The sequence below is a fragment of the Carlito syrichta genome, unplaced genomic scaffold (assembly GCF_000164805.1).
Source record: "Carlito syrichta isolate Samal-C Ts95f unplaced genomic scaffold, Tarsius_syrichta-2.0.1 Scaffold309100, whole genome shotgun sequence".
Taxonomy (NCBI): Eukaryota; Metazoa; Chordata; class Mammalia; order Primates; family Tarsiidae; genus Carlito; species Carlito syrichta.
In genome coordinates, this window is record NW_007253196.1 from 64,192 (window position 1) to 77,125 (window position 12,934).

The 12,934-nt window shown below is 45.4% G+C and overlaps 1 protein-coding gene across 4 annotated transcripts in view; it reads right to left on the reverse strand.

Annotated features, from left to right (window-relative positions):
* Positions 1-477: 477 nt before the first annotated feature.
* The window catches only part of KPNA6 (karyopherin subunit alpha 6), a 67,751-nt gene continuing 55,294 nt past the window's right edge, over positions 478-12,934 (reverse strand). For all 4 annotated transcript variants that reach the window (XM_008066758.1, XM_021716952.1, XM_021716950.1 and 1 more), the window contains exons 7-14: positions 11,870-11,958; positions 10,733-10,832; positions 9,990-10,153; positions 9,726-9,804; positions 8,691-8,816; positions 8,273-8,400; positions 6,947-7,125; positions 478-5,655 (exon numbers count right to left, since the gene is read on the reverse strand). In XM_008066758.1, coding sequence (XP_008064949.1) covers positions 5,468-5,655; positions 6,947-7,125; positions 8,273-8,400; positions 8,691-8,816; positions 9,726-9,804; positions 9,990-10,153; positions 10,733-10,832; positions 11,870-11,958 — 1,053 coding nt within the window. In that variant the 3' untranslated portion in view covers positions 478-5,467. The remainder of the gene's footprint in view (positions 5,656-6,946; positions 7,126-8,272; positions 8,401-8,690; positions 8,817-9,725; positions 9,805-9,989; positions 10,154-10,732; positions 10,833-11,869; positions 11,959-12,934) is intronic.

Below are 12,934 nucleotides of genomic sequence, written 5' to 3' on the forward strand. Positions count from 1 at the left end.
GGTGAGGCTGTAGTGGCCAGGAGCGTGCCACTGCACTCCAGTCTGGGTGACATCCTGAGACTCCAACTCAAAAAAAAAAAAAAGCTACAAGTTTAAGCCAGGCTTGGTATCTCAGCCTGTAGTCCCAGTGCTTTGGGAGGCTGAGGTGAGTGGATTGCCTGGACCCGCAGGTTCAAGACCCGCCTGGGCAACTTGGCGAGACCTCATCTCTACAATAAATCAAAAATTAGCCAGGCGTAGTAGCGCATGCCTGTAGTTCCAGCTGCTTGGAAGGCTGAGGTGGAAGGATCGCCGGAGCCCAGCAGGTGAGGCTGCAGTGGCTGGAAGCGTGCCACTGCACTCCAGTCTGGGTGACAGAATGAGACTTCAGACTTCAACTCAAAAAAAAAAAAAAAAAAAAAAAGCTACAAGTTTAAACACCTTCTCACTCAATTCCAAAAAATCCAGTCTAGGATCATTCTAATTCAAAGACGACAATTTAGAACTTTGCAACAGGTCTTTATTTTTTTGCTTTATATCTATTACAGTGTTTGAAACCTAAAGAAATACATTTTCTCTTCAAATTTGGATGTGTATATAAATATCATTTGTCTGGACTCAGCACACTCAATGCCATGGTTTCTTGGCCTGTGTCTGCTCTGAAATCATCAAGCTTTGTCTGTCTACCCAGGGGCCCTGAGAACATGGAAAATAGCCAGAGTTTATAGTTCTTAGAAAAATAAAAGCAAATGAATTTGCAAAGAAAAGCTAGTGAGAAGGATTTGATTCACCTTCCTAAGGTTCACAGCTGAAAACTCAAGCTATTATTCTTGGGGGACATTCCGTCTGCTGGGTGGCTAGGACCCTCATCCCCCCCTTTCCTTCTTCTATAGGTCAGTCAATGGCAGTTCTCAAAAGCAGGCTAAAAAAGCCAATGCCCAACCTCAGGACCTCATCTATATGTGGATTCTTTAAGGACATTCTCTGAGTCAGAGGTCCCCAGCCAGTCTCAGGATCTCTGAGCTCTTCTTACTTCTTTCACTGCCCCCAGGGCATGGTATACAGTTACAGGAGAGGAGGGCTAGCATTTAACAGTGAAGTTCAGGTATGGACTAATGTGGACATCAGAAGTCAGGCTGGCCCAGAAGTAGCCAGGGAGGCCCAAGCCCACTGAAGCCACAACATACAAACTTTTCTCATGATTGTTCTGGGCCCAAAATTTAATGCTGCCTCTTCTCTCACAGCCAGCTTTAGTTCTGCACATAGCCCAAGCCTGAAGCAAAATGGCCTTCCAGCAGAAAAATAACAGCTTTAATTCACAGATTTGGTTGGTCTTGACCTCCAATTTTCCCCTTGCCATAGTCTTAATCTGGGGGTGGGTCTAGAGGATAGACAATGGGATGACTGAATCACTTATGAAGGTCTTGACCAGAGAGCAGCTAGTACCTACCACATGGATCCAGTAAGGCCAAATTCTCAGCTTGTTGGCTTAACAAAATAATTCAGAAGCTAAAATAGTTAAAATACCGAACAAGGTTGGTCTTGAATGTGCAATCCTAAATGGCTGTGGAAGAAATTTATTCTGAGCAATCTGTCTCATACTCCCTAACTTCTAGGGCAGTAATACCTGGAAGATGTTTCCTATGGTTCAGTGCACTAAGCCTTGCACTCTTCCTTAGGCTAGCAGGGAGGCAGACACACATTCCTGAGGCGCCTAGCCAGCCTTTTCTCCCTACTGGGTGTCCCTGGACTGCCTGCAAGGACCTGGAGAAACTGGCTCCCTGTCTTCAACTAAGACTCTAGAATCTGAGCCCAAAATGAAACTACTAAGGAATACCCAAGATGATGGATACCAAGCTGAGTAAGTCTAGGAGAGAAGAGATCTGAAAATAGAGCTGGGGCCTTCAAAGAGAGGCATGTGGACGAGGTTAGTATTGCTAGGCTTTCCTGTCTTTCCTTCTAGTTTGCTAGAAACAGGTACAACTTTAGGGTGTGGGAGGAAGGCAGGCAGACATGAGAAAATAGAAATATAGATTATTCTGTTAGTTTTCATTTTAAACTGGTTTGGCTTGAAAGAAACAAAAAGACTGTGCCTAAGAGCCTTCTTGTCCTCTCCCTTAACTAAATATAATAGCAGCTATATCTGTGTAGTTAAGCTCCAAAAAAATATGGCTCCTGGAAAACAGCTTCCAAGGCAGAGAGGCGAAGGAGTAGATCTAAGGTTTCTAAGGGGAAACACCAAGTGTCCCTGAAAACTGAAGTCATCAACACCTGATCTTTGGAGGGCTCTTTTGTGCCCTCTGACCCAAGTACCCAGGCTAGCAAGCCAAGGGTGGAACCCATGTGGTTCTACCAGAAGGTTGCAGTCAACATCAAGGCCAGACTACTGGGGATAGCTGGGAACTGAAGGCAGGCTTCTAAGACTACAGACCCTGGTTAGTACTAGAGAAGATGATTTAGGGGTGGGATGTCTAGAGAGACCAGCCATAAAGAATAGCTGGTGCTGCGCAAAACAGTTTTTGAATACATTAGCCAGGAAAGTGGCTCCTTGTCCCTCTGAATACACACCTAGGTACCTCCACCCCTACCAGAGATCTTAAAATGTATGTACCAGCCATATGACAATACACAAGTATTCCAAAAACACGCCTCAACTCATCAGGCTATTCCCTACAGCAGGCTGGGGAGCCCCTCTATCCTGGCAACAACCAGAAATCTGCCAAAAAGCCTTTGACCTCACTTAGGTCAGGTCTTGGTCCAGATGGGGGCTGCCCATGAAGAATGACTCTCAAGTACGGACTATAGAAATATTTTATTCCTCAAGATGGCCAAAGGAGAGGAGAGCTAAAAGACATGACTGACTCTGTGGGCTGGAAGAGCTTCACCTGCTGGTCTAAGGGGTTAGAGGAAGATCATGGTAAAATGTGGTCTGGGAAAGACACAACTAAAAGCTTCTCAAGGGCATTTTTCTCTGATGAGAAATGTTCTCACATTATGCCTCTGATGTCCATAAGGCAAACTGGTTTTAAGCAGCAGCCAGATGACCAAGAAGAGAGTCTTCCATCTGGTACAGGACCAAGAGCTGAAACCAAAGTAGATTTTGGAGGAACAGTTGAGAAAGCAGGATGTGTAAGTTTCTCACTAAGGATTTGGCCCCAAGTGTAGGGAATTAACTGATGCTCGAGATGTACAAAGTAGATCCTACTAAATTGCTCTGCCTTTTGGACAGGATGATGGGTGGGGACTGGGGGAAGGGCTTTTCTTTGAACTGTAAGAGAATAGTTTATAATAGAGGTAGCAGGCCAAGTGAAAAAAGGTTCTGCCCCCATCCTCCTGGAGACTGGGGGTTGGTAGTTATCATTCTCAAGCTGATAAGTGGCATCTGACTCACCAAGATGGTAGGTATAACACTGGTGAGGTTTTTCAGTGATCATTGCCAGCCCTAAACCATCTTCCTCAGAAAATGGCTTTGGAGTGGGACCGCAACACTAGGAGAGGACAAATTCAAGGCCAACGGCCAAAAATAAGTACCTGAACTGAAGATCTGTAAGTAGAGGGGCATAGATTTCACCTGAGCCAGAAGATGTGTAGGAATGGGAGCAGGAATGGCAGTTTCTGGGAAGGAAAAGCTTAGCTTGGAGCAGGACACCTCTGACTGGCCACCCTGGGGAGGTGGGGCAAATTGAGCCTTTAGCTCCACAGTTGGGCTACACTCAGCTGACAACTTCTACTCTCATCCCCAACAGCTGGTCTTTACTATCATATGTAATCCACCAGTAGGCACAGGTAAGCCACTGAGGCACTGCCCAAGCTTTACTCAAAGAGAAAGAAAAGGCATCTGGATTCTAACTGTCACAAGGAAGAGAAAACCCAAACCAGGTGCAAGGATCTCAAACAGAGAAGATACCAACAACTCTTACAAGAGTTTTCAGGCTGCTAAGCTTCTGTGATAATGGGAGAGGCAGCCATCTGTGATAATGTATGTGGACAACAGCCTTTGAGATTGAATTTGAGAAGGCAAATTGCTTTCTGGGTTTCATGATATAAGTAGGATTCTCAACAGTAAGGACTAAGGTGGTAGACTTCACCAGGGCCTAAAGCCATTCTTGCTCCCTTCAGGTACTGGGACAGACCAGGCTGACCTGCTTTAGGAAGGTTCCAGAGCTGAGGGCTGGTCCCAGGTGGTGGTCCAGAATATAAGCAGAGAGGAAAAGGACCAAGCTCAAGCCTCCTGAGCAAGGAAGCATCCACATCTCTTTCTGATCTTCCTCGCAGTATCCTACTTACAAAATTACAGACAGTTCTTCCTCTTGAGACCAATTAAGATTGACCTACCTAATATATAGAATATAAAAAAATACAGAACTTTTTGACATTCTCTCCTTTGGAAGTAAAATATACATGATCCAACTATGGAAGAGGAAGAAGAAAGGCCAAAGGCAGGGATCCCTGACTATCCCAATACATGACACTCTCACTCCAACCTCCTCTGCAACTTAAAGAGCAAGGACTTTCTCCTCAGGAGAAAGGAAGGATTACAGCCTCCCCATCTCAAGCTCAGGAGAAAATACAGTCACCTCAGAGGTTCACTCAACCCCGAGGAGAATTTTCAAGTAAACAAATGAAGTTGGGTCGCACCATTTGGAAGGTGGGTAGGAAACATAGGATCAGTAGCTACACATGGGAAACCCCCTATGAAGGCTGGTGCTCCTCCCCTCCACTCCCACTGGTGTACTTGCCCCAGGAGAAAGGGGGATCTCCCAAACTAAAGAGGTCTGGGCAGGAGGATAGAGGGAGGGGGGACCTTTGCTTCATGGTAGCCTCCCCATTAGCCTATAGTCCCAGACAATGCTGGCAGCTGGGATTCCTAAAACCAGGAACTCATGGCTCTTGGGAAGAGCAATCTTAATACAAGAAAAATGTGCAAAAGGAAAAAATTAAATAACTCAATCCAAGCATACAAGATTAATATTCTGTCAGAGCAAGAAAACTTTGTTTTGGATTTCTCCCTCCCCCTCCCACCTCCCACCTCTGGAGTATTCCATCTGCTCAAGTACCCAAAATAAGAGTTACACAGATCAGGGCAGAGGACTGGGAAGGATGTAAAAAGATAAAAGGGAAGGAAGTCACCAGTAAAGAAAAAAAGAAAAATTAAAAAAAGGTGCAAATTGATTACCTTAGTCCTCCTTTGTCTACCCCTGGGCTCCTGGGTTAAAGACATGTATGCAGCCAAAATATAGTGTAAGGAAGAAAAACCCAACACATCCCCTTCTTGTCACAAAACCCACATGTGAGCCTCAGATGGTTCTGTCTGTCCAGAGGGTGATCCCTCCAGGGAAGGGGGCGGAGCAGGTCAAGAGCACAGTCTCCAGGGCAGCAGAGGTGTGTGGTGGCTGATGGTGGGGGGGCTGGTTTCCCGCCCACCAGAGGGCTGCTCTTCCACTGGCTGATGGTGCTTCTCATCCCCTCCCCTCCCCGGAGGCAGATATTATAGCTGGAAGCCCTCCATAGGGGCCTCAGGCTGCTGGAAGATGAATTGCTGTTGCGTTTCATCCACTTGGGGAGCCAGGCTGCTATCATCATCTTCCACACCAAAGTAGTGCTCAAAGAGGTCGAAGGCCTTCTGGTAGATCTCCTGGTTCTCATGGCTCTGGAGAAACTCAATTTTATCCAAGCCTATAGTGGCAAGAAGGAAGGAGGGAGAATGAAGCATGAGTGCCTTTGGGAGGTGAAACATCTATTTTTCCTTCCCTGAGAAATGTTAGTACTTACCAACACAAGTAATAAATCAGATCTTTTTGATCCAAAAGAGGAAAGTCAAGATCTCTTCCCAAGACAACAGAATCCCCAAGGAAAGAGACCAAAATGTCAGTTATAGAGGCTCTAGTCCTAATTCTGCTTTAAACTAGCTGTATGACCTAGGCAAATCATTAGCCTCTCTTCTGAGAGATGGGTGATGAGTCAATCCAACACTCTTACTGGAACTTGCTAGAAACTCTGCTGGAAATACATACCTTCCAGATCCTGATTTCACTATTGGTTTTGGATCTTCATTTTTGCATCTGTACCAAACCTACTTGCCAAGTGGAGCCTATCAGAAAAAGAACTGTTCGGGACCCACCTGGGCAACTTGGTGAGACCTCATCTCTACAATAAATCAAAAAATTAGCCAGGCGTGGTAGCGCGCGCCTTTAGTTCCAGCTACTTGGAAGGCTGAGGTGGAAGGATCGCCGGAGCCCAGCAGGTCGAGGCTGCAGTGGCTAGGAGCAGCCGCTGTACTCTAGTCTGGGCGACAGAGTGAGACTCCAACTCAAAAAAAAAAAAGAAAGAAAGAAAGAGAGAGAACTGACCTCCTGCTCTTCAGAGGGAGAAGGAAATAATGGGATAAAATTCTGGATTCAGCTAGGCTCAGTGGCTCATGCCTGTAATCCCAGCACTTTGAAAGGCAAAAGTGAGAGGACTGCCTGAGCCCAAGGGTTCAAGACCAGCCTTGGAGCAACCTCACTTCTACAATAAATCAAAAAAATTAACTGGGCATGGTAGCATGTCCCTGTGGTTCCAGCTACTTGGAAGGCTGAGGCAGAAGGATTGCCTAAGCCTAGCAGGTTGAAGCTGCAGTAGCCATGAATGTGCCACTCTATTCCAGTCCGGGTAACAGAGTGAGACTCTGACTCAAAATAAATAAATAAACAAAACTTTGGATTCAAAGGACATAATTTCAAATCCTAGCTCTATCCTAGCTACATGCCTGTCACACCCATGGTAACATTTGAAACTCTGTGGATGGTGTTACTTGGCTAAAGCAGGAGTTCTAATCTGTTTTTGGAGACACAGAAGCAAGTCTCATGGAAGTTATGGATGCCCCCCTCACCATATACGTATACCACTTTGGAGGCCCACAGTCGCAGGCTCTGAGCTAGAACATCTCTGCTTAAGGCAGAGATGAGGTAGGAAACAGGACACATACCATAGGCTTCCTCAATGAGGCCACAGTAGGGATTGACCCCTGAGCCACTGCGCTTGCCCTCTTGCTCTCCAAGTCGCAGGATGTTCTCAAGTCCATTGAGGGCCACTTGCACAATCTTCGAATCCATTACTGTCAGCAAGTCGCACAGGGGTTTGATGCAGCCCAGTGAGACCAAGTACCTGGGGGCCAGAGACCAGGCAAGTTCTAAATTCATGCAGTGCGAGTGAAGTGCTGGGCAGGTGCTTTGTCCTGTGGGTCTCCCTCATACATGCCAACACTCTCAGCAATCCACTCTTACTGAGTTTTTTTTTTTTTTAATTATTCGAGCAACACCTCATTCTATGCCATAGAACAAGTGTCCCCCACACTTACTGAGTCTTGATCTTACCTTTCTCTATCTCAATTTCTTTACCCTCTCACTGCTATTGGTCCAGTTCTCACTTTACATGTGGATGCTACCATACACTCCACACTCCTACTCCTTGTCTTTAATGTCTTCTTGGCTGCAATGTTACCACTCTGAGCACATCATTTCCCAGCTTAAAGTTTTTCATAGGCTCCCTATTTCCCTGAAGTTCAAATTCTATGGCATGACAATACAGACTTTCTACAATCTGCTCCTACCTCCTTTTCTAGCTCTGCTTCCTATTACTCCCTTCCAAGGAAATGACATCCTAGTCAAACTTGTAAAGGTCTCCAGGTTTCTGATTATTATACCTTTACTTATGCTTTGCCTTGTCTAAGAGGCTTTTTACAACTCCATATTTATCCCTCAAAACTTAATTCAGCAGCTATGCCTTTTCTCCTGAGGTTTTATATATATTGACTATACTCCCCTACATTAGGCAAGACGTGAAGAGCAAGACACTTAGCCAATTCCAACACTCTTGCTTACAATTCAGAGTGGAGGCCAAAATAAAAGAGCACACACACAAAACAGCTTTCTATTTGTTTCTCTCACATTTCAACCCCCAAAGTGATTTCTCAAAGGAGCTGCTTTGATTAAGCCACAGCATGGTTCCCCTTCATTTGTAGGAATAATTGAAAATTACATAGATTTCAGTTCTCTGGAGGAGAGAAAGAGGTAGAAGAAGGTTGGATGTCTGTGTCACAGGTTTCTATTCTGCAGGAGGGAAAAGAGGCACCATATATCATGGTCTACAGGAATCTATTCCAGATCCCAGTGTCACTGTAGCAGCTTAATAGTTAAACTCCATTGCAGTCTGACTAGAGGGCAGACCTATCCAAACCAAGAGCAGTTTGTAAACCATGAGCAAACAGGGAGAACACACATAACATTCAAGACAATGGGAAGGAATGTGATACCTGATCTGCTCAGGGGTCCCTCCTGAGGTGGCATTGGTGATGGCCCAGGCTGCCTCTTTCCTTGTACGGAACTCTGCTTTCTGAAGGATTTCGATCAACACAGGAAAGATATTTGCGTCTATAACAGCCTGAGAGATGATTGAGGGGAAGTGGATAGAGGGAGAAAGTCACTTCAAGAAGAGAAAGACCTCAAACCAGCTAAGACCAGATATCTTCCCCTTCCTGGGAGTTCTCTTTGTTCTTCCATATAGGTGACAGGCTACAGAGGAAACCTGTTTTGGCTACACAGATTCTCTGACCTATAGCACACAGTGAGTACAATTTCTGAAGGGAAACAAATTCTTCTGAAAGCAAATATGCCACAAGCTCCCTTGTTGCTATGGATCCCCATGCTCCTAGACATCCCTGCCTGTTCTACCTGTATTTGAGCCCTGTTGCCAGCAGTGATATTTGAAATGGTCCAGCAAGCTTCCTTCCGGATTGACTCCTTGGGGCTGCTCAACAAGTGGAGAAGGCAAGGGAGGGCTGAACAGTTAAGAATGACCTAGAACACCAAAAGCACAGGAAACAAAAGAAAAATTAGATAAACTGGACTTAATTAAAATTTAAAACTTTTGTACATCAACGTACTGGAGCAAGCCAGGCACAGTGGGATGAGCCCGTAGCCTCAGCTACTCAAGAGGTTGAGGTGGGAAGATTGCTTGAGCACAGGAGTTCAAGGCCAGCTTGAGCAACAGAGTACGACTCTGCCTTTTTTTTCCCCTTGAGTTGGAGTCTCACTCCATCGACCAGGCTGGAGTGCAGTGGCACACTCCCAGCCATGGCAGCCTTGATCAGCTTGGCTCAGGCGATTCCTCTGTTTCAGCCTTCCAAGAAGTTGGAACTATAGGCATGCTCTACCATACCCAGTTTACTTTTTGATTTATTGTAGAGATGTGATCTTGCTAAGTTGCCCAGGCTGGTCTCAAACTCATGGGCTCAGGCAATCCCCTCACCTTGGCCTCCCAAAGTGCTGAGATTACAGGCTTGAGCCACTGTGCCCAGTCAAGACTCTGCCTTTTAAAAAAAATAAATAAACTCGGAAAAAACTGTTAGGCCAAGCACAATTGCTTATGCCTGTAATCCTAGCACACTGCGAAGATTGCTTGAGACCAGGAGTTCAAGACTACCCTGGACCACATAGCGAGACCCTGTCTCTACAAAAAATATAAAAATTAGCTGGGCATGGTGGTATACATAGAAGAAAATATAGAACCAAGTTTCCCATAATCGCATAGAGAGATACAGAGTTGGAATTCTTTACTTAAGCCCACGCTTTCTCTCCTAGACCATGCTGTCTCCCATTAAAACTAGAGAACTTGGCAGGGAAGGCTTTTGTCCACAGACAGCTCTCCACAATGCTCTCTCATAGCAGGTCTGAACCAAGACTGTACACCTTCTGTCTCCTCCTTACCTGGGTCTGGATGTCATCCCCAGTGACGATGTTACCCACGGCTCTCAGGGCAGGAGAAGCCACTTTGTAATCATTGTGCCTACAGAGGAGGGAGAGCTGATTAACAGAGGGCCAGTTCACCATTTTCAGCCCTGCTGACCACCAAGGCTGGCAGCATTCTCATGCCTCCAGGCCTCTGAGTAGGGCAGCAAACTGCTGACTGCAGCTTTTTAGCCTGAGCTTGGGGAAATTTAGGGAACCTGTATGCTCTATGAGACTACTCACATTAGCAGCTCTACCAATCTCCGGCAGACTCCAGAGTCTATGACAGCCTGGATCTTCTCATTTGGGCCATCAGACAGATAAGAAAGTGCCCAGCAAGCATCTGCCAGTAAGTCTGAATCACTGCTGAAGAGTAGGCGAGACAGTACAGGCAAACAAGGAGAGACCTATTGAAAGCAAAGTGAGAAAGACTCAGGGGGACAAGACTATATCAGCTCTCGCACTTACCCCAAAATTGCTACCCCTTCTCCCACAAGTAAATCTAGACCCTGGGGATCTCCACTACATTAAACATTAAGTCCTACCTTTTCACTTTACCATCCAGACATACAAGATTACTCACCTCATGACAACTGCCTCTTTTTTTTTTTTTAAGTAGGAGTCTCACTCTGTTGCCTAGGCTGGAGTGCAGTGACATGCTCACGGCCACTGCAGCCTCAACCTGCTGGGTTCAAAGTAGCTGGAACCAAAGGTGCACACCACCACATCTGGCTAATTTTTTGATTTATTGTAGAGATGAGGTCTTGCCAAGTTGCCAAGGCTGTTCTCGAACCCCTGGACTCCGACAATTTTCTCACCTCCACCTCCCAAAGTGTTGGGATTACAGGCGTGAGCCACTGCGCCTAGCTAACAATTGCCTCTTTCAGTTTCCCATGACTTGAGACTCAGAGGGGTATCCCAAAGACTTAAAAACTTCATATAAAGGAACATACTGTCCATCAGGGACTAGTAAGTAGCTCTCTCACCTTTGCAAACTCTGGGGGTGGGTTCTTCCCTCGGCAGAGGTTTGACAGGGCCCAGACTGCATTCCGTGTCATTGTCAGTCGTGTGGATTTGGTAAGAAGTCTGAAGGAGATAACAAAGCCAGATTCTGAGCACGGATGCCTTGGCATAGGGCTGCTGCCAATGCACCCTGGGGACAAATCCAATCAGACCCCTAAGATGCCAGCAGCTTATTTCTTCTTACCCATAGACCTAAGTTAATAGAGCCAATATAGGCTGAGACCAGCTTCTGTACAGAGCCATCCTGTGCAGGGCCAGCTGTGGTTAGTTAATACCATAAAAAGGGACAAAACAGAGGGCTGGATCTTGAGTAAGCCTGTAAGGCCTTTAAGGTAGGATATACAATGCCCCTAATAAGTCCAGGACAAAGAACAGTGTTCTCTTCTCTTTGGAAATAACGGCTGAAGGTCTAGTCACTGTGAGAGTTTTAGTCACAAAGTCTGAAATAATTTTCTGTGAAGGGTCCAAGAACGTCATAGTGGCAGCCTAAGTCTCTAAAGGACAGTTCATTCACCTGTTTTGGTTTAGATGTAGTTTTCTCTAAGGGTATAGGGGGAGGGATGGGCAAGGAATCCAGATCTTTCATGGGGTCACTGATCTATGATTTACAACAGAGCTGTCCAGTGTACCTATGCGTGACCCCATAGCAAATCAATGCATTCTGTAGAGAAGGTTGACATTTTCCAGATGGAGTAGTCCTGTCTCTCTCCCTGGCTCAAAAATGAGGGAGGTATTATAAATATAATGTTTTACAGTACCATGAAGGAACAAGATCCTCCTTGGTGCAGACCAGTGGCATAACTTAATCTCCAAAGATACCTATCTTTTACTTCAACAATCAGAATGCATTCTATAGTTTTTTAAAAATATATATATAAACAGATGAGGTTTTGCTGTGTTGACCAGGCTGGTCTCAAACTCTTAGACTCAAGCAAGCTTCCTGCTTTGGGCTCCCAAAGTGCCAGGATTATAGGCAAAGGCCACCTCACCTGGTCTTGCATTTATCTATCATCTTACGGAATCAAGTAAGCTGCCTTCAAGTGACCCACCACATAGCCACACTATAGATACCCCAGGTGCAGATGACTGTAATTACTTACGTTAACAAAGGATTAAGGATAGAACAGTTCAAGACGTAATCACGGCAAACGGAGCTGTCTCCAGCTATGTTTCCCAGTGCCCAGACTGCCTGAAAAGGTGATAATAGAACTGTCACCTACAGAGCTTGGTACCTCTGAGTACATTATAGTCTCAACTACAGAGCAAGTACACACCAGGCTGAGAACCATGTCAGGGGTTAAGCTACACTATACAAGCTCAGGTAACCTCCCTGCTGAAACCTTTCCCCTGGTAGTCCCTGGTTCAGTGAGGAATACAGGCTGGCATCTGTACTGTGCCAGAGAAGCCAAACCAATGCCTCCTCATCCCCACCTTCAGAAAAGGAGAAAGTGATCAGAAAGTTGCATTCTTGTAGTCACCTTCAACCAATCCTATGTGCAGTAATGGAGGGAAGAGCCCTCTACCATTCTCCACTTATATTCATCTAGCAAGAATCCAGTGGGAGAAAAGAAAATTGTATCTGTATTGCCAAGATCTAAGTACTAAGAAATGGGTACCGTGGTGTCTTTTTTCCAACATCACTTTTGACAACAAATGTATGGAGTTTTTTCCACATCAACAACCAATTCTTTAATACCAACCATGTGTCTAACAATTTAATTCAATTCTGACACTAACTCCTGGAGTTAGTGTACACCGCACAGGTTAAGAGCCAACAAGTCAGTCCCATTGAGTACTCCACTTCAGACACCAGTTGCAAGACCTGGGTCATCTATACTTCTGATCAATCAGCTATACATTTGGAGATCCCTACATTCCCCTCCTCAGTTTGATAATTTGCTAGAATGACTTACAGAACTCAAGAAAACACTTTACTTATGTTCCCTGGTTTATTATAAATAATATGACTCAGGAACAGCTAAATGGGAGAGATGCACAGGGCAAGTATGAAGTGTAGGAATGCAGAGCATCCATGCCCTCTGCCACCTTCCCAGCATATCGATGTGTTCAACCTGGGAGCTCTCTGAGTCTTATTGTTCAAGAGGTTTTTTTGTTTGTTTGTTTTTTTTGAGTTGGATTCTCACTCTGTCGCCCAGACTGGAGTG